At 36.3% G+C, this 27,345-nt stretch overlaps 3 protein-coding genes across 4 annotated transcripts in view; all 3 read right to left on the reverse strand.

The window, feature by feature from the left end:
* Positions 1–27,345, reverse strand: part of LOC137191008 (uncharacterized) — a 59,213-nt gene that overhangs the window by 15,481 nt on the left and 16,387 nt on the right. Inside the window, exons 23-26 of one of the 2 annotated variants that reach the window (XM_067600792.1) lie at positions 25,785–25,920; positions 25,644–25,673; positions 24,517–24,557; positions 24,092–24,385 (exon numbers count right to left, since the gene is read on the reverse strand). The exons of the other annotated variant lie outside the window; for it this stretch is intronic. Coding sequence (XP_067456893.1) covers positions 24,119–24,385; positions 24,517–24,557; positions 25,644–25,673; positions 25,785–25,920 — 474 coding nt within the window. The 3' untranslated portion in view covers positions 24,092–24,118. Of the gene's footprint in view, positions 1–24,091; positions 24,386–24,516; positions 24,558–25,643; positions 25,674–25,784; positions 25,921–27,345 lie in introns of those variants that run through there. 2 annotated transcript variants of the gene reach the window in all.
* On the reverse strand, positions 5,613–11,801 carry LOC137190637 (uncharacterized). Its single transcript, XM_067600160.1, has 7 exons — positions 11,531–11,801; positions 10,772–10,819; positions 10,361–10,404; positions 9,721–10,000; positions 9,320–9,363; positions 8,499–8,784; positions 5,613–5,617 (listed from the first exon to the last, which is right to left on the reverse strand). Exons 1-7 carry the CDS (start codon positions 11,640–11,642, stop codon positions 5,613–5,615), a joined length of 819 nt encoding a protein of 272 aa, XP_067456261.1. The 5' UTR covers positions 11,643–11,801.
* On the reverse strand, positions 12,319–22,062 carry LOC137190638 (uncharacterized). Its single transcript, XM_067600161.1, has 12 exons — positions 21,878–22,062; positions 18,868–18,915; positions 18,268–18,569; positions 17,085–17,358; positions 16,730–16,767; positions 15,756–16,038; positions 15,386–15,429; positions 14,566–14,851; positions 13,816–13,863; positions 13,405–13,448; positions 12,766–13,054; positions 12,319–12,386 (listed from the first exon to the last, which is right to left on the reverse strand). The coding sequence occupies exons 2-12, from the start codon at positions 18,875–18,877 to the stop codon at positions 12,319–12,321; spliced, it is 1,686 nt and encodes a 561-aa protein (XP_067456262.1). The 5' UTR covers positions 18,878–18,915; positions 21,878–22,062.

The following is a 27,345-nucleotide window of genomic DNA, read 5'->3' on the forward strand; positions in this document are numbered from 1 at the left end:
CGCCAGCGGATCCAGGAGGCCGGCGCGTTGAGGGACCCGATTGAGAGCCAAAGTGACTGTACACCTAGGTCTATATGGACTTCTGTAGCCTAGTTCATTTTTGAGAAATTGACTTTCACCAAAGGAAAAAAAAAATGTTGTTTCTTCCCCCCTCGTTTGTTTTTTCCTTTACTTTTTCTTTTTGAAATTTGGTGAATAATCGTTGTTTTCACTAAATCACTTAAATATCCTATTTGGTGCAGCTTTCTGTTCATTATGCTATCAGGCTTTATAGCCTAATATAGCTAGTCTCTTTCATTTAGCTCAATAAAATAGAATTAAAAAAAATAGTCTATACCTTCATTTTACTTAACCTAAAATTAATAATAAAAACGAGTTTGAAATGTAAGATCAGCCTATATGGACTTTTGCTGAACTTCTGAGGAATTGACACTTGTCTTTTATTTGGTTAAATAAAATAAAAATACAAAACAATACAGCCAATATCTTCATTTTATTTAATCTAAAATTAACTATAGAAAACGAAACTTTTCAGAACTTTTGAGAAATTGCGTGTCATTGTTTGTTTGTTTTTTATTTTCGCTCCTATGTCATTTGGGAATTTGGTGAATAGCTCAATTGTTTTCACTAAGTCAAATGAATATTTTATTCGTTGGGACCTTCTGTCCATTAGGTTGATATAGTTATATAGCTTTTATTTAGCTAAAGAAAATATATAGTCTATTTCTTTATCATTTATTATAGATAATTAAAAGTGAACTTGTAATGAAAGTTAAGTGAGTTTCCCTTTTTTATTTTTTATTTCTTTCTCATTTCTTTTTTCTATCTTTCAACCTAGAAAAAAAAATAGAAAAAAAGTGCTATTTATATGACCTGACAAAATTTGTCTGCTGCTGTTTTGTTTTTTTTTCTTTTCGTATGTGTGGGTCACCCCAGGTTGCACTTATAGAAGTTACCGCGTTTATAGATAGGCAATAGTCTACGAAGCTGTGTTATAGGGTGTTAGGGGCACGTCCATGGAGGATTTGTATGGGGTACACATTTTTGTTTTTTTTCTTTTCTTTAGTTTTCCTTTTGGTTTCTTATATATTTTTGTAGGCATTATAACAGGGCTGCTCTATATCTTCTACTGGTTAATGCTTTTATATTGCAATCTTTGTTTTGATGAATGAGTTTTGGTAACAGTGACACCGGAGCAGCAGGCTTAGTGATAAAGTTTGCCAGCTGGAATGTAAGAGGTCTGGGCAAGCTCTCGAAGCTTAACCGGGTGCTTCTTCACCTTAAAGATCTGGGTGTTAATACTGCTTTTATTCAGGAGATGCATTTAAAATTAAAGCTGCAAGCAGCGTTGAACGGGCCTTCGCGCCCTTGCGCACGTCGGGGCGCAGCGCAATCGAAGGGCTTCTGTGATGGGCATGTAGATGTCTTCAGACCCGGGCTGTTTTCAGACAGTGCAAGAAGGAAATAAAAATCACTTCCTTTGTCCACTATCTTGCCCGCTGCTGGGGCTGCTTTACTGAAATTTGGTAGGGGGCGCTATTCAGCCAGTTTGCATCACTGATGGAATATAGTCATGTACACGCGTTCGGGCCGGGAGTCTTATCAACCATGTAAAGTTTGGTGCAGATTGGAGCATTTACAATAAAGTTATAGCAACTTCCTCTGTCATGGTGAAACATCAAATCTCAATTGTGTGAGGATGAGAATTTTCTGCAGGGTGAGACATGGCTGCCTTGCTCACACCTGTGTCATAAAAATCATGCAAGTTTTGTGCCCATTCACTTGAATTTCAATTAGTAAACTGAAAACCCTTGATGAGTTTGTGTGTAAAACAAATTAATTTCCTAATTTTCATCAAGTCTATTTTTAGTAATGTAAAGACTTTTAACATGGGATGCACGACATAAAATTTTCGCCGATATCCGATATGCTGATATTTCCAAGTCATTGTGGCCGATTGCCGATGCCAATATATGCACATATTTTTACCAGCTGGCTGAGAAGGCTATTATGCATGCAAGCATAGATTGTACTATGATCAAGAAAGACAATATATGAAGGAAGAACTTAGGAAGACTGGAGTTCAGTAGCTCAGCATTAAAGTTCTTCCCTCATATTGGCTATAGTCTTTCTTGATCATTAGTACAATATATGATTGCATGTATGATAGTCTCCTCAGCCAAGTGGAAAAAATATGCGCATATATCAACATCGGCAACTGGCAAAAGTGACAGTCAAAAAGTAATCGTGTTAAATAATTGTGATCCAATATTGAACAAGATAGTTGTGATTATGATTTTTGCCATAATTGAGCACCCCTAAAAACACAAATTGGGATTTACACACACACACACACATGTATGTGATAAATTGTAAATATGTATGTAATGAATTGTTTTCTTTAAGAAACTGTTACTTGAACATTTTTCAGTGTGCTCCTAAAGTTATAAGTGTGCTCCTAATTTTTTTCATTTAGGAGCACATGTACTGAAAAAACATGAAAAAAAAGTAAGGATTGAACACTGCTGTCAGATGTGTAGAAACACTAAGTAACTGGAGTGTGGCACAGTCCAAGGGCTTCTGTCACAGGCAGTAGATGTCTGTCTGGTTTCTAATCGACAAATCAATTTACTTTCTCACTCACGGTGGCACAAACACAGCAGTAGTCCCGAGCGGGACAAACTCAAAATAGTCTAGTGTGGTGAACAAAACTAACAGGCAGCAAACTTAAAATACTCCTAAGTGTAAGCAGAGAAAAATGGACTCGGCGGTCCATCAACTCACACAACAAGAACAATAGCAATAAAGCTAAAAAGCTAAATGCTAAACAACAGCAACTGATGCTGAAAAGAACACACAACTAACACTGCCTATGCCCAGACTTATGCCTTTTACTTGGTCGCTTCAGAAAGCGAGCAGGGTGTGTGTGTGTGTAGTCCGTCTTAATGTCCAACTTTGTTCTTGGCTCGGAGGCAGACGGTGCCGCGAAAATCACGGCAGCTGGCTCTGAGTGGAGTGGCGGAGAGAACAGCAGAGTCGACTCGGCGAAGACGAGCAGGGCAGAGCCGTTCCACGTTCAACGAGGGGAGTCTTCGATGAGGGGAAAACATGTTCGTGGGGTAGTCAAGCTAACTCACAGGGGAACCGGAGTTACCCCTAGCTCAGTGACATGGGAAAGACGTGTATTTTGGGCGTGCTCGGTTATAAAGGGGTAGTGATGTCATGGCTGCGTCATCAGGACGCTCCGCTGTGCAGGAGCATCTCCGCCAATGAGGGACCGATGTTGACTGTTCGCTGCTGAGGTGTGAAAATCGCAAAGCATCCTTGGAAATGGAGTTTGCAATGGTCTGCCCTTGCCTGTAACCAGCATTTTGGCACTATGCCTTTGTCTCTACACATTAATCCTGTCTGTCTAACAAAGTTAAAAAAAAAACTTCTGCTCCGGAACTCCAGCCTTCCTGAGTTCTTCCCTCATATAGGCTATAGTCTTTCTTGATCATTAGGACAATATATGATTACATGTGTAATAGTCTCCTCAGCCAAGAGGGAAAAAATATGTGCATATATCAACATCAGCAATTGGCAAAAATTACAGTCAAAAAGTGATCATGTTGAATAATCATGATCTCAATATTGAACAAAAATGATCGTGATTATGATTTTTGCCATAATCAAGCACCCCTAAAAACAACAAATTGTGATTTACATACACACACACACACATACACACACACACACAGACAGAGTTTAAATATGTATGTGATAAATTGTAAATATGTATGTAATGAATTGTTTTCTTTAAGAAACTGTTACTTGAACATTTTTCAGTGTGCTCCTAAAGTTATATGTATGCTCCTAATTTCTTTCATTTAGGAGCACATGTACTCCTTGAAAAAAAGTAAGGATTGAACACTCCTGTCAGATGTGTAGAAACACTAAGTAACTGGAGTGTGGCACAGTCTAAGGGCTTCTGTCACAGGCAGTAGATGTTTACTTTACCCATCCCCCCCCTCCCATTCTCTCTCTCCCTCACAGCTGAGGACAAGGACATCAGTGTACTCTTCTTGTGAAATATCCTCATAAATCCCATAACTTTGGCCATATCCTACATAAAAATCACATTTTTTGTAGGAATTTTCGTCGCGAATCCATTGATACAGGTTTGAAAGTGGTCGGACTTATAGTTTAGACGCCAGATGCCCCAGTTTGGCACAAAGTCCATGCCCAGAGATTGCCTCCCCATTGGTTTACATTGTAAGGTGTAATGTTGCACTCCAACTTTCAGGGCTTACTAAATCTAAACCGTTCGAGTTATTACAAAGTTTTTAATAACTTTTGCTCAACACAGTGTGATAAATCATGTATTAAAGTCTTCGCCCTTTGGGCTCAGGCCCTAATAATCAAACACTTCAAAGCTACACAGGAGCTGGGTATCTCAATCATATCAGTCTACTTTCAATAGCCAAGCACGGGGCGTAGCCATTCTTATCCATTAGTCTGTCCCCTTTAAATGTACAAGTGTGATAACTGATCGTTATGGTCGCTATGTAATTGTAACAGGATCCATGTATAACAATCCTCTTTATTTTAGCAAATGTTTATGCCCCTAATTATGATGATGATCGCTTTTTTGTTAAATTTCTTTCTTCAATATCAAACTTTGACTCCACATTTAATTATCAGTGGAGATTTTAATTGCTGTTTAAATCAAACGCTGGACAGATCATCATCCAAACATATTAATGTCTCCAGGTGTTCACGTATAATTAATAGTTTTCTTCAAGATTATGGCATCTCAGATATTTGGCATTGCCTTAATCCAAACACCCGTGAATACTCCTTCTTCTCTTCAGTTCATCACACCTTTTCTCGCATTCATTACTTTTTGGTAGGTAACAACTTAGTGCCATCAATTTCAAACTTTTGTTATCAAGCCAGAGTTATATCTAGGGCTGTAGTCTCCTGGTCGACTGGTCGATTAGTTGGTCGATATGCTCTTGTCCAACTAAATTCTCATTGGTCGAATAATCTCCGTGTAATTTTCATAAGAAGAAAAATGTTACATCAATAGCTTTCCAGGATTAATCCATTATTTCCTGCGGCCGGAGGGACAGACTAACAAATTACCTGTGAAAACAGGGATGTATTCAAAACACCTCCCTTGTTTTCACAATTTTGAACTCGCCCAACCTAATGGAGACTGCTGGGCCCAACTGTACTCAATGTTTGCTGAGCGTTTACTCAACGTACTGAATGTTTGTACTGAATCAGCGTTTCTCCTGTAATGACATCAATGAACCCCCGCCAGGCCAAAAGATATTTTTTAATGCAAAAAATAACACTAAATATATGTAGCGGAACTCCGTTTAGGAATAGGGCAGTGCTTAGTATGTTTGCGTAGCAAGTGGGAAAGAGTGAGCGGCAGGAAAGTGACGGTGGATGCAAGTGGAGCAGAGGAAAAGGTTGGAGGTAAGTTCTCAGTCTGGCAATAAATGTACAGTACAGACTCCTGTGTAACAGTTAATAAATGCTAAAAAAGTCAGGTCTGTTGTTTCCCCAAGTGCTGGAAAAGTGAAGGGGGTTAGCTCAAAACTTAGCAACAATAGGTTAACCTAACCTGAAGAGGTAAAACAGAGAATATGAGTTCACTGTGCACTCTGTCCCATTATATCACCCCCCACCCATGACTAATCGATTAGTTGAAGATTATGTATGTAGAGCGGAAAAAGCCCTGGTAAGGATGGTTTTCCAATAGAATTTTTAAAAAAAATTTCAGTTAAAGTTGCACCCCTTCTTTTAAGTATGTATCATGAATCATTTGAAACTGGAGTCCTTCCACAGACATTGTGTGAAGCCCAGATCTCTCTATTACTTAAGAAAAACAAAGATCCACATTGCTGTAGTTCTTACCATACTGTCTCATTGTTAAACGTGGATGTGAAAATCTTAGCTAAGATTCTCGCCTCCCGTTTAGAAATGGTATTACCTGATATTATATCTTTTGATCAGACTGGTTTTATCAAAAATAGATTTTCTTTTTTAAATGTGAGGTGCCTGTTTAATATCATCTTTCACCCCTCAGATTCTCCAGTTCCAGAGGTACTAATTTCTATGGACACAGAAAAAGCTTTTGATAGGGTGGAGTGGAAATATTTATTTCATATTCTTGAAAGATTTGGGTTTGGCAATACATTTATTATTTCTTGGATTAGGTTACTCTACACAGCACCAGTCTCCTCAGTTCATACTAATAATACCTACTCTAAGCAGTTTCAAATAAATAGAGGCGCAAGGCAGGGTTGCCCGCTCTCACCTCTTTAATTTGCAATTGCTATTGAGCCCCTTTCACTAGTGCTTCAATACAATACTCAAATAAGAGGCATTATAAGAGAGGGACAAGACAACGTGTATCGCTATATGCAGATGATTTACTTTTGTATATATCTGACCCCTCTACATCTCTACCTCACGTCTTCCAAATCCTGAAAACATTTGAAAAACTTTCTGGCTATAAACTAAACCTGCAGAAAAGTGAATTATTCCCAATTAATCAGGCAGCCCGTAAATATCCGTTTATCTCATTTCCTTTCAAAATTACTCATCAGTTTACTTATCTGGGCATTAATGTAACAAATACATTTTCTGATCTTTTTGCAGCTTCTTACTCTTATGGACCAGGTGAAGTGCAGTCTTAACCACTGGACGTCACTACCATTGTCAGTTGCAGGTCGTATTAATTCCATACAGATGAATATCCTTCCCAAATTCACTTACCTATTTCAGTGCATTCCAATTTTCATTCCCAAATCATTTTTTAATAAATATAACAGCATTATTTCTTCCTTTATCTGGAACTGTAAGCCACCCTGATTATCAATGAAAACACTCCAATATTCCAAAAAGTCAGGGGGGATGTCAGCTCCACACCTTTTAATGTAGGCTATTATTGGGCAGCTAACATATGCCCAATTCTGCATTGGCTCTACGAGGATCCAGGGGCAGATGCACCATCTTGGTATACACTAGAGTTCCTATCATGCAGTCCCTCCTCTTTGCCAGCTTTAATTTTCTCTCCAACTGCCACACCACTAGCAGATTATATTAAAAACAAAGTTGTAAAATCAACTATTAAAATCTGGCTACAAATAAGACATCACTTTGATTGGACTCTTTTTTCCTTAAAATCCCCAATTCATTCAAATCACTTATTTAAACCCTCTTTACTAGATAAAACCTTTGTTGAATGGCATAACATGGGAATAAAGTCATTCGCTGATCTCTTTTCTGATGGCATTTTTTCCTCATTGAGCGATCTTTGTGAAAAATTTAAATGATCTAAAAACTATTTCTTTCGCTACCTACAAATCAGAGATTTTATGTGCCAGATGCTCCCTCAGTTCCCTGCCCAACCGCCATACAATCCTTGCAATTCTATCTTAGAGCACCCTTCATCTTTCAAAGGCATACTTTCTATCATATATAATAAGCTCATACAAAATCAAAATTTCAGTTTTATGCCTTTGAAAGCTGATTGGGAAACAGATTTAAATACATGTTTTTCAGATAGTCTTTGGCATTCTATTTTGGAAAGAGTCCACACTTCCTCTCTTTGCATCCATCACTGTTTTATGCTATGTAGAATACTTCACTGCAGTTATTGGACAAATCAAAAATTGTCAAAACTGTTTCCTGAGGTGAACCCTACATGCCATCGCTGCATATCAACCTCAGCTACTCATGCTCACATGTTCTGGTCATGCAGCAAAATTAAGGAATTTTGGCTTGGTAAATCAGTTCAGCCATGCCCCATGCTGACCATTTTTGGTGTTTTGTTGCCTGGGCCTTTGCCACATTTCTTGCCTGAAGGTTGATTCTTTTAAAATGGAAAGATACCTTTCCACCCACTTTTTTCATTTTTTCATTAAATTACAGAAAATAAAATATTCTTTGAGAGGTTCCATGAATAAATTTTATAAAATATGGAACCCTTTCTTAGTTTATGTTAGAGAAAACATCCAGCTGCCTAATGCTCCTTAAACACTTTAAACTGTTCTTAATCTTCTGCACCCAATGTGTGATGTAAGAATCATCACCAGTTAAGACTTAGATGCATTTGTCACCATGAAGTTTCTTTGCCTACAACCTTAACTATTTCTTTGTATCCATTCAGTCAGATTTGTATTTACGAAGTTATTTTATAACTTTTATTTATTTGTCTATTTCCTTGTTTGTTTTGTTTTTGCTTTTTGTAAGCCACGTTCTATGTCACGTCATTACTGTCATTATCTGTCGTTGTTTTTCTGTGTTTGTAAAACTAAATAAAAAAAATAAATAGATGAAAAAAAAAATGAAGTTTGCACTCAAGCAGATACTGTACATTTTTAAAATAAATGATTAGATGTATTCATTAGACACATGTGATTGTGTATTTTGTACCCCTGCAGATATATTAATTATTATAAATGAATGTGACATGACAGTTGTCTTATTTATCTCACCTTTGGGTCCTGAGCTGGTCTCTAACAGCCTCTGCACCAGATCAGTCCTCTTCATTTCAATGAAAACCTCCATGATCACCTCCACAGACTGTTGGCCACATCTCTCCACCATCAGATCCACAAATTCTGTCCTGTCTGCTGGCTCGAGTTTGATCCATGGGATGCATGGAAGGTCCTTCTTGAAGTGAGTGAACTGCAGGAGCCACTTAAGTTTATTAAACTCCTGATCACTCAAATCATTCAGTGTTTCTAAAAGCAGCTCTCTCACAGCCGTCTTTGTTGCTACCTGGAAAATTCAAAGAGTACATTCAAAGAGAAAATATGTTATTTCTCCACTGGGAATATTAAAGATTTATCTCTTTGCATCTACAGTATCAATGTCATTATTTTAGACATTTGGATGTTTTAAGAAATGTTTTTTTCTGCAAGATCACCTGAACTACTGATACATCTGGTAATTATGATTTCTCTTTCTTTCTATTCTTTAATATCTGTAAACTTGTTTATGTTTTTTATTTTAATTCCAGGCTGTAACTCTGGCAAACACACTGTGCTGTCAAAAACTGAAATGAGCCACCTGATCTTAACATTACATGTTCTTGATGAACTGTAACAAAGGTGGCAGCACAAGTCAGGAACTGTTTTCTCAGTTTCATCTTCTGCATTTTGTTTAATGGTTTGAAAAAGTCTCACAATTCTGTGAGAAACTGAGTTTAGTTTCATTAATCACCACTAATGTGATGATAACTGTGGTTTTAAACTTGCATCTTATTGAATTAAAGCTGTACTGCATGAGGTCAGGTTGATGTGACATTGCTCACTTTGTGGATCAGTGCAGACAAGTGTTCATCCACGGAGTGTTTTTCTGAGGAGGAAGAAAGGAAATAAAAGTAAGTGATCAACATCAGGCTATATTGTTTTTAAAAAAATTACAATACAAAGGGTTCAACACAAAATAAAACTGAAGCCTCCTCAACAGTTAATACATATACATATAATATATATGATACATATAATTCATCACTAATATTTTCCCCCATCCCACAATATCTTTTCATATTTCACATTAGTAATACATTATAATTTGCACACCAGCTGATATTGTCTTATTTACTCTACATTACAAATCATATTATTTACATGTATTAAGAAGAACAGCTTATAAACACATGTTTTGTTACAGTTTTATGATTTGAATATGTTTTTGTCTTTATTGACTTACTTTTGGGTCCTGAGCTGCTGTCTGACAGCCTCTGCACCAGATCTCTCCTGTTCATCTTAATTAAAACGTCCTTGGTGTTCTTCACAGACTGTTGGCCGAAGGTCTGCACCACAGAAAACACTGTGTCCTGCATGTCAGCTTTCATGGGCAGCATCTCTAAGTAGGGTTTATAGAGGTAACTTTGACTCAGGAGTAATTTCTTGAAATCCTCGAGCTCCCCGTCGCTTAAATCAGCCAGTGTTTCCAGAAGCAGCTCTATAACAGACGTCATTGTTTCTACCTGGTAAATACAAAGAAAATGTTCATTGGCCAAATTTACAATCTCTCAGCTGGGATGATTACAGATTTTTCTGTTAACATCTCATTAGTGTGTCTTTTTATAAATGTGGATATATACAGTTTACATTTCACCAGTGGTAGAGGTAACACTGATTTTTAACATTATTAGTTAACAACATTCTTGCTTCGGTCCTCATGTGTACATGATGCAACCTGAATGTAGCTTCAGTTCGGAGAGAACCAGCTGGTGAAAATCAGGAATTTGATTTGTATCATCATTTATAATGTTGAACATGTTTTTTCCTGCATCTGTTGAATGAAAGCTGTATCTGTAAAATCAGACAGATGTGACATTACTCACTTTCTGGATCAGCGCAGGCCACTGTTCATCCACAGAGTGTTTCTCTGAAGAGAAGGAAATAAAACAAGACTCATGAATGCCTGGTTTACCATCAGGTGATATAATCAGACACTATCAGACTATCTTGTTTTGAAATAATTCTAACATTAAGGATTAATCGCAAAAGGAAAAGAAAATTTGCTCAATAGTAACATCCTAAAAATCAATTACCACTTTCATCTGATGAACACTTATCAACATGACGTCACATTTGTTATTAAACTCAGTGTTAAAGCCTCACAGAATGAAATGTAGATTAAAATAACTACAGAGCTTTGAGGAAAGGATTCAAATCTGTCATCTTTACTCCTAGTTAAAGGAATAAGATTTGTAATTTTGTTATTAGTGTTTCAAATGTCTTATGGTACCCACCTCCCTCTGTGGTTTTTACACCAAACGCTTCAACTGATGATCCTGCAGCTGAAACACATTTAATGAACATTGTAATTACACAATAAAAACACTGTGTGTAACCTTTATGTGTACTTGTCCTCAGTATAATACTCTGACTCCCAAATATAATAAAAAACATTAACATTTCATGGCTGAGACCAATGCGGTTTGACAAAACACTTAGTCAGGGTGTTAAAATAAAATACACAGACACTGCACACGTCACATGACACAGATGGATTACAGGTGTGTGGATGGAAGACAGGAGGAGGCCTTGGTTACAGAAATCACAGAGGGGATGAATGAGACTGAGTGTCCATAGTGGAGCGAAGTTTAAGCCAAATTGTAGCTATACAAAAATACAACACAACATATTCAAGTGAAATGATGTAGACAACATTAGCCAAGTTCCTATCTGACCATATACAACACAAGATTGGTAATAATGAGCTCTAACATTTCCCTCTGAAGTGATCTTTGTCTTATTATTTTGTATGTACAAGTAAATTGAATTAGTTAAATCAACCACTTCAAATATGAAATGAAGTACCAACTAACTTTGTGAAACTTTTGTTGTTTTTGTTGAGATTGTGTCAGGGAGCTGTTGATTCAAATCTATATTTCTGCTGTCATGGTTGCCTATATGTTGTTGCTCCATTGCTTTATGTAATGTTTTGTACCCCTGCAGATTTATTAATTATTATAAGTTAATGTGACATGACAGTTGTCTTATCTTACCTCTGGGTCCTGTGATAGTCTCTGACAGCCTCTGCACCAGATCAGTCCTCTTCATTTCCATGAAAACCTCCCTGATCACCTCCACAGACTGTTGGCCACATCTCTCCACCATCCGATCCACAACTATTGTCCTGTCTTCTGGCTCCAGTTGGATCCATGGAAAGTCCTTCTTGAAGTAAGTGAACTGCAGGAGCCACTTAATTTTATTAAACTCCGGATCACTTAAATCATTCAGTGTTTCTAAAAGCAGCCCTCTCACAGCCGTCTTTGTTGCTACCTGGAAAATTCAAAGAGTACATTTAAAGAGAAAATATGTTATTTCTCCACTGGGAATATTAAAGATTTATCTCTTTGCATCTACAGTATCAATGTCATTATTTCAGACATTTGGATGTTTTAAGAAATGTTTTTTTCAGCAAGATCACCTGAACTACTGATACATCTGATAATTATGATTTGTCTTTCTTTTCATTCTTTAATATCTGTAAACTTGTTATGTTTTTTATTTTAATTCCAGGCTGTAACTCTGGCAAACACACTGTGCTGTCAAAAACTGAAATGAGCCACCTGATCTTAACATCACATGTTCTTGATGAACTGTGAAAAAGGTGGCAGCATGAGTCAGGAACTGTTTTCTCAGTTTCAGCTTCTGCATTTTTTTTTAATGGTTTGAAAAAGTCTCACAATTCTGTGAGAAACTGAGTTTAGTTTCATTAATCACCACTAATGTGATGATAACTGTGGTTTTAAACTTGCATCTTATTGAATTAAAGCTGTACTGCATGAGGTCAGGTTGATGTGACATTGCTCACTTTGTGGATCAGTGCAGACAAGTGTTCATCCACAGAGTGTTTTTCTGAGGAGGAAGAAAATAAATAAAAGTAAGTGATCAACATCAGGCTATATTGTTTTTTTTTTTTTAAATTACAATTAAAAGGGTTCAACACAAAATAAAACTGAAGCCTCTTCAACAGTTAATACATATACATATAAAATACACAATACTTATAATTCATCACTGATATTTTCTCCCTGTCCCACAATATCTTTTCATATTTCACATTAGTAATAAAATATATTTTGTACACCAGCTGATACTGTCTATTTTTTTCTACATTATGACTCATAATATTTCAAATAAAGAAGAACATTTATAACATAGCTTATAAACTTATGAGACACATGTTTTGAGCCAGTTTTATGATTTGTATATGTTTTTGTCTTTATTGTCTTACTTTTGGGTCCTGAGCTGCTGTCTGACAGCCTCTGCACCAGATCTCTCCTCTTCATCTTAATTAAAACATCCTCGGTCTTCTTCACAGACTGTTGGCTGAAGGTCTGAACCATAATAAACACTGTGTCCTGCATGTCTGCCATCATGAGCAGCCTCCATGGGTTCTCTATGTAGGGTTTGTAGAGGTAACTTTGACTCAGGAGTAATTTCTTGAAGTTCTTGAGCTCCCCGTCGCTTAAATCAGCCAGTGTTTCCAGAAGCAGCTCTATAACAGACGTCATTGTTTCTACCTGGTAAATAAAGAAAAAATGTTCATTGGACAAATGTACAATCTCTCAGCTGGGTTGATTACAGATTTTTGTTTACGTCTCATCAACCTTGTGTTTTTATAAATGTGGATATATACAGTTTACATTTCACCAGTGGTAGAGGTAACGCTGATTTTTAACATTATTAGTTTACAATGTCCTCATGTGTACATGATGCAACCTGAATGTAGCTTCAGTTCTGAGAGAACCAGCTGGTGAAAATCAGGAATTTGATTTGTACCATCATTTATGATGTTGAACATGTTTTTTTTTCCTGCATCTGTTGAATGAAAGCTGTATCTGTAAAGTCAGACAGATGTGACATTACTCACTTTCTGGATGAGTGCAGGCCACTGTTCATCCACAGAGTGTTTCTCTGAAGAGAAGGAAATAAAACAAGACTCATGAATGCCTGGTTTACCATCAGGTGATATAATCAGACACTATCAGACTATCTTGTTTTAAATTAATTCTAATATTAAGGATTAATTGCAGAAGGAAATGAAAATCTGCTTAATAGTAACATCCTAAAAATCAATTACTACTTTCATCTGATGAACAGTTATCAACATGACATCACATTTGTTATTAAACTCAGTGTTAAAGCTTCACATAATGAAATGTAGATTAAAATAACTACAGAGCTTTGAGGAAAGGATTCAAATCTGTCATCTTTACTCCTAGTTAAAGGAATAATATTTGTAATTTTGTTATTAGTGTTTCAAATGTCTTATGGTACCCACCTCCCTCTGTGGTTTTTACACCAAACGCTTCAACTGATGATCCTGCAGCTGAAACACATTTAATGAACATTGTAATTACATAATAGAAACACTGTGTGTAACCTTTATGTGTACTTGTCCTCAGTATAATACTCTGACTCCCGAGCATAATAAAAAGCCTTTAACACTTCATGGCTGAGACCAATGTGGTTTAAGAAAACACTTAGTCAGGGTGTTAAAATAAAATACACAGACACTGCAGACGTCACATGACACAGATGGATTATAGGTGTATGCATGGAAGACAGGAGGAGGCCTTGGTTACAGAAATCACAGAGGGGATGAATGAGAATGAGTGTCCATAATGGAGCCAAGTTTAAGTCAAATCGTAGCTATACAAAAATACAACACAACATATTCAAGTGAAATGATGTAGACAACATTAGCCAAGTTCCTATCTGACCATATACAACACAAGACTGGTAATAATGAGCTCTAACATTTCCCTCTGAAGTGATCTTTGTCTTACAAGTAAATTTAATTAGTTCAATTAACCACTTCAAATATGAAATGAAGTACCAACTAACTTTGTGAAGCTCATATTATTTTTATTGAGATTGTGTCAGGGAGGTGTTGATTCAAATCTATATTTCTGCTGTCATGGTGGCCTATATGGTGTTGCTCCATTATTTCATCTAATATTTTGTACTCCTGCAGACTTACTTATTTTTATAAATTAATGTGACATGACAGTTGTCTTCTTTATTTTACCTTTGGGTCTTGAGCTGGTCTCTGACAGCCTCTGCACCAGATCAGTCCTCTTCATTTCAATGAAAACCTCCCTGATCACCTCCACAGACTGTTGGCCACACGTCTCCACCATCAGATCCACAACTTCTGTCCTGTCTGCTGGCTCCATTTGGATCAATGGGATGCATGGAAGGTCCTTCTTGAAGTAAGTGAACTGCAGGAGCCACTTAAGTTTATTAAACTCCTGATCACTCAAATCATTCAGTGTTTCTAAAAGCAGCTCTCTCTCAGCCGTCTTTGTTGCTACCTGGAAAATTCAAAGAGTACAATCAAAGAGAAAATATGTTATTTCTCCACTGGGAATATTAAAGATTTATCTCTTTGCATCTACAGTATCAATGTCTTTATTTCAGACATTTGGATGTTTTAAGAAATGTTTTTTTCAGCAAGATCACCTGAACTACTGATACATCTGGTTATTATGATTTGTCTTTCTTTTCATTCTTTAATATCTGTAAACTTGTTATGTTTTTTATTTTAATTCCAGGCTGTAACTCTGGCAAACACACTGTGCTGTCAAAAACTGAAATGAGCCACCTGATCTTAACATCACATGTTCTTGATGAACTGTGAAAAAAGTGGCAGCACAAGTCAGGAACTGTTTTCTCAGTTTCATCTTCTGCACTTTGTTTAATGGTTTGAAAAAGTCTCACAATTATGTGAGCAACTGAGTTTAGGTTCATTAATAACCACTAATGTGATGATAAATATGATTTTAAACTTGCATCTTATTGAATTAAAGCTGTACTGCATGAGGTCAGGTTGATGTGACATTACTCACTTTGTGGATCAGTGCAGACAAGTGTTCATCCACAGAGTGTTTTTCTGAGGAGGAAGAAAGGAAATAAAAGTGATCAACATCAGGCTATATTGTTCTTTATAAAATTACAATACAAAGGGTTCAACACAAAATAAACCTGAAGCCTCTTCATCACTAATATTTTGTCCCTGTCCCACAATATCTTTTCATATTTCACATTCATAATAAAATATATTTTGTACACCAGCTGATATTGTCTTCTTTACTCTACATTATGACTCATAATATTTCAAATAAAGAAGAACATTTATAACATAGCTTATAAACTTATGAGACACATGTTTTGAGCCAGCTTTATGATTTGAATATGTTTCTGTCTTTATTGTCTTACTTTTGGGTCCTGAGCTGCTGTCTGACAGCCTCTGCACCAGATCTCTCCTGTTCATCTTAATTAAAATATCCTTGATCTTCTCAAAAGACGATTGGCCGAAGGTCTGAACCACAGAAAACACTGTGTCCTGCATGTCAGCTTTCATGGGCAGCATCCATAGGATCTCTAGATAGGGGTTGTAGAAGTGACTCTGGATGACTTGCTTGAAGTACTCAAGCTCCCAGTCGCTTAAATCAGCCAGTGTTTCCAAAAGCAGCTCTATAACAGACGTCATTGTTTCTACCTGGTAAATACAAAGAAAATGTTCATTGGGCAAATGTGCAGTCTCTTCATTTTATTGATTACAGATTCATTGATGAGTGTGTTTTAGAAATATGGATGTGGTAAGATTACATCACCCATATTACACAAGCTAATAATGGAATTAATAATATCTGTCAAATTGATCACATACTGTATAACTGTTTTTACAAACTACTTGTATTTGTTTAAATTTATTTAGTAACATCAACAACTTTTGTCTGTTTTACAATTATTTTATCTGTACAAACAGGATCATGACTTTATTTTACTGCCTGGCTGTAACTCTTTCAAAGACTGTGATCCCAAAACTGTGATGAGCCTTTTGATTTTACAACAGAGAAGCTGTGAGAAGATGGCTGGAAGAATTTTTTTTTTTTATTAATGTTTATCATATATTATATCTTCTGTCAAAGTTATAAAAACAAATCAAGAAAAGCTACATTGCCCTTGTGGTAGATGATATAACACAAATTCTTAACATTATTAGTGAATAACATTCTTGCTTAAGACCTCATGTAAAAATAGCTTCAGTTCTGTGAGAGAACTATTTATGTGAGGGAAAATTTGTTTGTATCATCAATTATAATGTTCAAGATGAAGATGATTGTCAGTCTTCATCTACTGAATAAAAGCTGTGCTGTGTAAAGTCAGACTGATGTGACATTACTCACTCTCTGAATCAGTGTAGGACACTGTTCCAAGTGTTTCTCTGAGGAGGAAATAAATATCAAAATACTTATTAGAAATGTATTTAACATCAGTTATAATACCAAGGGTTTCATTCCACTAACCCTCCTTAACAGTGAAATAATAATAATGTGCAGAGCTACTTGAAGATTTTCAAACAATGTTGAATGGTTTTGGATATATTTGTTATTTATACTGTTTATGCCCAAACTTACAAAATATTGTACCCTAGCTAATGTACTTTATCTTTACATAATAAACTATAAAACTTATGAGACACATGTGACTGCATTGTGTGCCAGTTTAGTGTTTTTCATGTTTTTGTCTTCTTTGTCTTACCTTTAGTTCTTGAGCTGATATCTGACAACCTCTGCACCAGATCAGTCCTGTTCATCTCCTTTAAAACCTTTTTGGTTACCTCCACACACTCTCGGCTGTTTATCTCCATCATCAGCTCCACAGTTTCCTGCATGTCTGCCACATCCAGTTGGCTCCTTGAGATAAGCGGGAAATCTTTCTCCAATTCAATGAGCGACTTGAATTTCTCAAACTCCTCAGAACTCAAATCATTCAATATTTCAATAAGCAGCTTCTTATCCATTATTGTGTCTACCTGGAAAATGAAAAAGATAAATCATACAGTATTAAGCAGGACAGGATGTGAAGTGTTTGTTTGCTCTACTACCATGAATACCATGACTGATGATTTAGAAAGCGCTCTCCACCACCAACACTGAAACACCAAATGATGGAAAATCATTTGGACGAATGGTGTTCATCCCTCCAGTAGAGTTTCATAGAAGTTATGTAATAATGTTTTATATGATGAATGGATGTAGATTTTCATTTAAAGAGGTCCAAGAATTGATCCTTGCAATGACATTAATGTGTATATTTATTTAATAGGATCCCTTAAATTTTCCATTTAAGGAACAGAGTAACACTGTGACTCTAATTATTCTCCCTTTAATTTCTCCACCAATGATCTATAATGTTGTTCCAAACACTTGTAGTCACAACATAGCTAAAAACACTGTTTCCATGTTACACTATTGCCGCACCAGAAGAAACATACTTAGTGATTTATTGGCACAACAACAATTGTTTGGAAAATACTGATTATATTGATGAACAGCTGATAAATGAGTTATGCAGCAGGAGTGGTTTGATAAGTTTCTGTGGTTGTTTTGGTGTTTTCTTGCAGTGATTCTGGATCAATATTGGAATCCACTGTAACTTCTGTGAATCTGAATACAGCTGCTGTCATCTACAAAAGGAGCAAACTATAAACTTTTCAAAGCCAAATTTTAGGCCCACAGGGGGCGAGTAAATATTGATTTTCAGTGGGGTATTCCTGTGAGGATTTCAGAAAGATTTCAAAAGCAAGAAAAGTGTAATCAAATGAAATATTGGACTTATATTCAAAGTATTGTCTTTAAGTAAGTAAGTGATTATATGAAAGCACAAACTACGCTATCTACTCCTACATTATACTGCTTTAGATGACTAAGGATTTACTCACTTGCACTGTATCCATGACTTTCACATCCATGAAAGTCTCGCTCTCCATTCTCTTGAGGTCATCAATAAGATGTGGCTCATTTCTCTCCAGGACTTTGTAGAAGATCTGTTTTCCTCTAAATCCACTGGATTCCAAGGGCCCACTAAGGAGTGCCCTCATAGTCTCCTGAGAGTCATGATTAGCCCTGATTTTATCATAATTTACTTGATTAATAACATCACGTTTGAGGAGTTCATCTAAAATTGGTGCAACATTGGTCACTCTCCGGATTAGCTCGACTCGATGTTTATCCACAAAAAGTTCTGAGTAGAGAAAGACACATGACACAAAGTTGACAGATGAAAGATATTATGAGGCTATAATCAGCGTATATCAGAACATGTTTCATATGAAGTGTAGCAAACTAAAATGCATACAGTGTTAATTTGAAAGAGTGGATTTTAAAAAAATCTTGATCAAGATGACCTGTTCAAAATATCCTTCCACGGTTCAATTATTCGTTGTCAGATTCTGGTTTTACGTTTAGCTTGTTGTAGACAATCTGAACTCAGTGAGTAACATTTAGTGAGATCACTGCGTACATAATAACTGTGTACTTACCGTCCTCCATCTTATTTTGATCAGTTGCTGCTGCTGAGGGTCATGAAGCTGGAAAACATTTTAAGAAAAATAAATGGTGCAGAACAATATATTGTTCTTACCCATTATGCATACCTCTGTTGTCCAGTATACATTTAAATGGTAAAAAAAAAAAATCTTTCATGATCACAGCACCAAGAAGGTAAAATAAATTTACAGGTTTACTCTACACAGTTACTCAGTTATTCATACTCTCAATCTCCAAATGTTCAGCTCAATAAAAAACAATACCTGAAAGTATTTCCACAAAGGAATACATCGACAGGATCATGACTTAATTTTACTGTCTGGCTGTAACTCTTTCAAGGACTGTGATCCAAAACTGTGATGAGCCTCTTGATTTTACAACAGAGATGCTGTGAGAACATGGCTGGTTGCATCTTTTCCTCTAATATAAAAAAGCAAGAAAAACATTCATTTCTCTTTTATATTTATCATAGCTATATTATACTGCCAAAGTTATAAAAACAAATCAAGAAAAACTATGTTTCCCTTGTGGTAGATGATATAACACAAATTCTTAAAATTATTAGTGAATAACATTCTTGCTTAAGACCTCATGTGAACACATCAAAGCCTGAAAATAGCTTCAGTTCTGCGAGAGAACTATGTATGTGAGGGAAAAATTGTTTGTGTCATCAATTAAAGACACACAACAAACTTATATCACCCCCTCTAGCAGAAACACCCGGTTAAGTATGAGGAGAGACAAAAATCCCTCCTGGAGTATTTTGTCAAATCACCAAGAATATCATTATCGAAGAAATACCCTCGACACACACACACACACACAAACAGTCATGTTGATTTACAGTGGTGCTTGAAAGTTTTTGAGTCCTTTAAAATTTGCTCTATTTCTGCATAAATATGAACTAAAATGTTCATGCAAGTCTAGAAAAACTAGATAAAGAAACATCAGTTAAACAAGTGAGACAAAAACCTTTCACTTGTTTATTTATTTATTGTGTAAAATGATCCAATGTTGCATATTTGTGAACCTCTAGGATTATCAATTCATTTGAAGGGGAAATTAGAGTCAGGTGTTTCAGTCAATGGGATGAAATTCAGGTGTGGGTCTGGGAGGCCCTGCTTTATTTAAAGAAGTGAAATCTGGGTCTTCACTATCAAAGCCTGAGCTTCACAACAGGTTTGTGGAAGTGTGTCACTGCTCAAACAAAGGAGATTTCTGAGGACCTTAGAAGAAGAGTTGTTGATGCTCACTAGGCTGGAAAGAGTTTAAAAAAACATATCTAAAGAGTTTGGACTCCACCAGTTGACTGTCAGGCAGATCGTGTACAAACGGAGGACATTCAACACCATTGTTACTAGGGGTGTAAAGATTCTGATTCCACATCGAAAATCAATCGAAACGAGCTTTTGAGTTGGACTCTTGGAATCAAAAGCAGAATCAGTGATTCTCCCAGTAGTTTTATTTCTCTCCACCCGCCTGCTTGTGTGTGTCCAAAGAAAAAAAGAACATTTCAAATCCTCCTGCTTCCCTGAGGTCACCGGTGTGCTCTTCATGTGAATTATGTAACAACAAATGCCTGACAGAAAAACTACAGTTTGTAGGCTATGCTACACACTTCAGTTAAGTTTATATATAATACACTGACAGATTCGAACTTCCCAGTTAAATAACTCATGAGCAAAACATTGTTAAAACACAAATGACGCCTCTTTCCTACTATAGTAAGGTAGAGTTGAAAAAGTTGAACTTTTTGGCTTGAATGAGAAGCGTTCCATTTGTTGACAAACAAACACTGCATTCCAGCAAAAGGGCCATGTCCCATCTGTGAAACATGGTGGTGACAGTATCATGGTTTGGGCTGCTTTGCTGCCTCTGGACCAGGACAGCTTGCAATCATTGATGGAAATATGAATTCTGAGTTGTACCAACAAATTCTACAGGAAAAATGTCAAGATATCTGCCCGTGAAATGAAGCTCAACAGAAAGTGGGTCATGCAGCAAGACAACAAACCTAAACACATAAGTCGTTCTACCAAAGACTGATTAAGTAGAAGAAAGTTAATGCTTTGGAATGACCGAGTCAAAGTCCTGACTTTAATCCAATAGAAATGCTGTGGAAGGACCTGCACTTCATGCAAGGAAGCCCAGCAACATCCCTGAGTTGAGACTGTTGGGTAAGGAGGAATAGGCTGAAATTCCTCCAAGCCAATGTGCAGGGCTGATAAACAGTTACCAGAAACGTTTAACTGAAGTTATTGCTGCAAAAGGGGGTCATACTGGTTACTGTAAGCAAGGATTCACATATTTTGCCTCACACAAATATGTAAGATTGGACAATTTTCCTCAATAAATGAATTGATAAGTTTAATGGTTTTTCTCATTTGTTTTATTTGGCTCCCTTTATCTAGTTTTATGACTTATGTGAACAATTGATCAGGTTTTAGGTCATATTTATGCAGAAACAGAAAATTCTAACACAAACTTTCAAGCATCATTGTACATTCATTTCCTGTAGATTACTCTAACCTCAACCACTACTTGCTCGACCTTAACCCAAACCTGAACCTAAACCTTACATTCATTTTAACAAGTCTTCACCCTAAAATAAATGATTTGATTTATGGAGACTTGCTTTTTGTCCTCAAAAGGGAGGCGAGTCCCCAAATGTGACTGTTTAAACAGATTTATGTCCCCACAAATGATGAATACCTGATACTCACTCTCTCTCTCTCTCTCTCTCTCTCTCTCTCTCTCTCTCTCTCTCTCTCGTTTAACGTTAAATTGTCTTTGCTGTTGTTTTCCTGTTTCATCGTTAACTGTTGAGTCAAAGCACTTTGGAAACTTTAACAAACTGTTTAACACTAACGTAAACCAAGTGTTAACTAATGTTTTATTGTAGTATTGGGCTGCTGTAACAATTTACACACACGAATACATCTCTACAGAAGAAGCAGGACGATGAACGTGAAAGTTAAAAAGAAGAATAAAATACAGTTTTACCTTTTTAACTGCAGTTTGTCGCTCCAGCCGTTAAGATGTAAAATCCGCCCTGTTTTTTCTCCAATTAATTGAGGTAAATCTTTCATTGTGTCCATAAATGACCCTTTACTGGGATTCAGGTGCTGCTGTCTATATCCGGTATTCACTACTTCCTCGTTCCTCAAATACTCCTGCTGACTGTGGTAGTACATGTCACCCGGCGTCTCTCTCTTCCGTCAGTGAGTGTTTCAGTAACACCTGTTGTGCTGTGAAAATCAGCCCTAATCGCGAGAACGCGCCTATTTGAAGATTATCGCTTTAAAACGACAAGCAAACGTACAGATAATACCCACAAGATCTTTTAATCATTTATAAACCGAGTAAATGTCAAAGGGACTAAATGACTCATGTTTTTCGAGACACAATTTACTACGAATAACAACCAACACAAATATCCCGCATTGTGTTTAAGTCCAGATATAATTTGAAAGTGGATAGAATAGACTGTATTTATATTTAGTAGATTTATTTTCTGTCCCTATAGTTCTATATTTTATGAATTCTCTTATATGGTGTTGTTGTTTTTTTTAACAGGCATTTTGTATCCCCTTTGTAATCCATGGCCAATCTTTTTAATTTTGCTTTCTGATGTATTGTTTTATTTGACAGTTTTTATCATATAATGATCTAAATATTTTTAGAAATGTTTCATAGGCTTTGTCAGTATCTTCATCATCACATAGGCTACTCTTTTCCAGTTTTGTGTTAAGGATTCATGTCTAAATGCGCTTATGGATCACTCCATACTCACCTGGATTTCAATTTACTGGCATCCTTATCCTTCCCATAATCACAGTCATAGATCACAAAAACTGGCAATTGGCCACTACACACTCCTCCACTCACATTAATAACTTTTCAGTTCCTGATATGATTGATATGTACCTCCTGCTTAAAACTTTAGAACAACCTGCAGTGCCTTTTCTTTATCCAAAGGTATATACAAAATAATTTGAGAAGATCACCTCTCATCTGAGCTTTGTTCACTGGCATGGAGGTTTTGTAAGAATCACTCAGAGCTACTTTCTTCTTCTAGATAAATAATCACACTACTGGGGTCCTTTATGACATTATGATACTTTAAGGCATCAGTTTAAACTTGAATATTTCCTTACTGCCAATATTCACTTGGGGGAAAACACACGTGTGACTCTCTGTCACATCAATATACTTGCTTCGTATATATTGTTTTTAGGCCACTTCATTCTCTCAAATAATCAGAACCAAACAACAATGAGGGAATTTATTATAGATTTTAAAAAAGAAAATATGTTGAATGACCCATATACAGTAAACAGTGCTCCATTGTTGCCACCTGGTAATTTCAAAGGATACAGTACATTCATAGGCAACACGTATTTATTTGTAAAGCACCTTTCAACAACAAGACAATTCAAAGTGCTATAAGACATCAAAAAGATATTAAGACAAGATATCCAGTAAAAAAACAAAGCATTATAAAAATATAAAAGTATAAAAAGGTAGAGTAAGCAATAAGATAAAATACAAGATAAAAATAAGAAGATGAAATGGAACAAAACATAAACAAAAGAACAAAAATGTACATAAAGATCATATACACTCACTTGCAACTTTATTAGGTACATCTCGACATTTAGTGCAAACCAATAAAACAGCTCCATCATGGATTCTTCTTTTCAGCTTAAAAGTTTCTGTTTTGTTGACGCTGTCAGAAAGGTGATAATTCAACTTATTATTGTCGTAGTGGGTGGTGGTGTTGTTCAGGATAGGTGAGGTGTAGATAACGTTACTTGAGTTGATGACAACACTCATTACATTTCTGTAAGTGTAATAAAAGCTTCACGAGTAAAAGCCAACAAGAGTAATTTATTAATGTAATCCGCCCAAAAGATAGACAGATGTCGACCCCAAACATCTGAAATTCAGGCCAAAATATCTGCTTTTTTTTAAAGTTACCCAACATGAATCTGACGACAGTGGTGAGGATGCTAGAAGCTAGCATGACTTTGTGAAAAGATATTTTTCTAAGTGGATCACTGGGAAGTAAAATAAAATATGGGAATATTTGTAAAATATGACTCCTTTAACTGTTAGTCTGATTAGGTCCAAATGTTCTGTAATAATGTAATTAATTGGATTAGCAGCAAAAATGGGACTCAACAGGCCACTTCTGTGTTTGTTGTTTTCCCATAATTTCCCTTTGGATCTTGAGCTGGTGCCTCACAACAGCTTCACCAGATCGTTCCTGTTTATTTTCTTGAAAAGCATCTTGGTCACCTCTACAGCTCGTTGGCTGTAGGTCTGCTCTATTAGATCCACCACATGTTTCCTGTCTGCCTTCTCCAGTTTGCTCCATGGGATGCACGGGAGGTCTGCTGGGATGAGGTTTCTTTTCTGCAAAAACCACTTGAAGTCTTCGAAATCTTCCTCTCTCAAACTCTGCAGCATTTTCAAAAGTTTCTCTCCAACTGTTGTGATTGTTGCTGCCTGGAGAATTAAAAACAAATAAACAAAGGGAGATGATTTGAACATAATTTCATTGATTATAGCTGAACAGCTCCTCTGAATGCAGCATCACTTTGTCATCATCAAAGTCAGACTGATGTGACATTACTCACTTTCTGGACCAGTGCAGATAGTTCATCCACAGTGTGTTCCTCTGAGGAGAAACGGAATAAAACACTTTGCATCAGGCTTTTTTGATTCATTAAGATTTACAATACAAATGGTTTTATCAAAAAATGACCAACAAAGCAAACACAATCTTGAATCTCTCACCCTGTAATCATTGTGATAAAACACCCGGAGTCAGATTTCACATCAAAGTGCAGGGCAACTTTGCCTGATTTAGACTCTTGGTTGTGTTCAAACTTGAGTAATCTTGAACTTTTTATTTTACATACCTGGTTTCAGTTGAGCTTTTGGGTTTTTCCTGAGCCTTTACACCATCTCTGAGTAATAGTCATTCAAATATATCGTGTTGTAGCACCACATAGAAGTGAAATTCCACAACATTTTGTAGGATCACTCAAAAATATTAGTTTAGATTCGGTTGCAATTGCACAATGTATGGAGTAATGTATGTTTATATCAATTAAACCACATTTATAAGACTTTGGCAACAAATTACAGGAAGAGAGCACTGCAAATTTAAAAAACAAAAACAAATGAATAGCTTTCCTGCAGGTGAACAGTTTAAAAAACTGTCTCAGTAATGTTTCTGTCAAGCAAACTTTGGTTTTACACTGAGATGACCTGCAGTACGTCCAAGACATAGCTCCTTCTCAGGTACTTAATCGTCATGTTTGTCAGCATGCGTTTGTATTTTATTTTCATTTTATTTAACCTTTATATAACCAGGTAAGTCCCACTTAGGTTAGAAAAATCTTGATCTGACAAGGAAGGCAGCATGAAAAGTTGCAGGCAAAACAATACAAACTCAGGCAACAGATAGAGTGATCCTAAAGTACACAGACAATTAACAGTGAAGTCAATAATGTCAACAATGCCACCAACCTTGAACATTAAGGTTGTTGGCATTGTTCAACAAGGCTTCCTTAAGGTTTTAATGCTGCCTAGGGAATTTTAGGTTCAACATTTTGTTAAGATAAAAAGATATTTCTAATATTTACAACTAAAAGGAAATCCATGGGATTGTAAACTAACTCTGAAACTTAATGTGAAACAATCTTATGACTAAAATCCAATGAGCAATTCTAAATACTAGTCATATTACACGTCTTACCTTGTATATAACCAGTGCTTTGGTATTCATCTGAAAAAAAGGCAGAGGTAACGACAATATGTGTATGTATCTGAGTTACTTTTATCTAGACATCTACATAGACAGTGAAGATCAATTCTTTCAGTATTATTTAAAACTGACCTTTTCGAATTGCACAGGTCCAAACTGGTTGAAGTTCATTTTCTTGTGCAAGCTTGAGCTGAAAGTTTCTGTCTGGATTTTCAACAAACACTTCAAAGAAATTTGGGTTTGTGCTTTCATATCTGAGCTTTAGTTTCTGTGAAAGAAATATAAGGGAAGTTAGACTTTGTGCCAGAGTGCACCAGAATTTCTTTTTCTTTTTCATATGTTTTCAAATGAAGTTGAGAAAACTGTGGTGATATTCTCATTTAAATCAAAGACATCTGCAGATAAGGACAAAACATGATGAATATATATTCTGTATCCTACCAAAGCTTGGTAAGATTTTAGGACCAAATGATGCATAACATGGAGCCAACAAGCATGATCATGACTGCAGATATTTAAATTTTTTTTTTTTGCTTGTAATGCAGACATCACATATTACTTATTTCAGCAGTACTCTGTATACTATTTAGTATATTATCCAGTATATTATTTAGATATATTAATTCGATAAGAAGGTAATGAGACAACAATATAAAGACATGTTATGTCCCTCCAAAAAACTGGATAATGAAGTCATAATTTTGAGATGAAAGCCATAAAAACATTTGTAACCAGATGCCGTTAATCTTTTTGAAGGGGGCACATTTTCACAATGCATTTCTATTCCTTTTTTTTGAAAAATGTTTTGAAAAAAGTCTCTGCACCACCCAATGTGTGGCAGGTGCATCAGAAGAAGGTGCAACTTGAAAGCAATGAGAAGAACTCCTGCACACCACTTCACCCATTGCTGAGATGTTTATTAGCTTACAACGTTTCAGTCTGTCCGACCCTCATCAGGTATATGGGCAGCATCACATCACTTCCATATACAGATGTGTGACAAATTAAAGGAAAAAGCTAAATAAATGAGTGGAGAAACATAATGCATGCAGATGCTTCCACACAGCTGTACTGCATGGTACAATTAAGCAATTAACATCCAATCATGCTCTGTGGCATGTATAAAATGCTGAGCAGCAGGGTGTGAACTATAGGGGAGCCAGGGGGAGCTCCCCAAAGAGTGGAGAAGACTTTTAGATGGGTTTGTTGTTTGGGTAACATAGTCCTCCAATTTAAAATAAATTAATTACTTGACCATGTGCACTCCAGAACGACACATGGGAGCGTTTTTTTAATCTGGCTCCCCTATCAGCAGTAATTGGCAGGACATCATTTGTCTGTGCTTTCCAAAAAACGTTACAGATCACTGTTAAAAACAATTATGTTTCCTCTTGTGGCAAAGTCCAATGTTGGGTTATACCATCCATCCACCCCTCCTCCATCTCCATCTCAACAACGCCACTGCTCTGGGCCATAATTAGTACGGTCACTAAATGGAATCTGTCACTAAAACCATATGCTGTTTTGGGTGACTGACATTACGACCTATTGTGTTGTTTTTCTAGGGAGAGTTTCAACTAAAGGTGGATTAGTTTGTCATGTATTCTTGTTAAAAATATCAAAACCCAGACATATTTTGTGTTCAACTGTACTCATCTTATAGTTATTAATAATTATTTCTGAATCAAAATTC

Source organism: Thunnus thynnus, chromosome 10 (genome assembly GCF_963924715.1).
Source record: "Thunnus thynnus chromosome 10, fThuThy2.1, whole genome shotgun sequence".
Classification (NCBI taxonomy): Eukaryota; Metazoa; Chordata; class Actinopteri; order Scombriformes; family Scombridae; genus Thunnus; species Thunnus thynnus.

Bases quoted from the DNA above. Each gene is read 5' to 3' on its own strand.
- LOC137190637 (XM_067600160.1), bottom strand. From the start codon at position 11,642: ATGGTGGAGAGATGTGGCCAACAGTCTGTGGAGGTGATCAGGGAGGTT. The intron at 9,364-9,720 runs GTAAGTCAATAA...CTTCCTCCTCAG, and splicing joins CAGCAGCTCAGGACCCAAAA to AAAAACACTCCGTGGATGAA. The intron at 8,785-9,319 runs GTGAGCAATGTC...TGAATTTTCCAG, and splicing joins TGTCTGCACTGATCCACAAA to GTAGCAACAAAGACGGCTGT.
- LOC137190638 (XM_067600161.1), bottom strand. The intron at 17,359-18,267 runs GTGAGTAAATCC...TTCATTTTCCAG, and splicing joins AAGTCATGGATACAGTGCAA to GTAGACACAATAATGGATAA. The intron at 13,449-13,815 runs GTGGGTACCATA...CCTTCTCTTCAG, and splicing joins TGTAAAAACCACAGAGGGAG to AGAAACACTCTGTGGATGAA.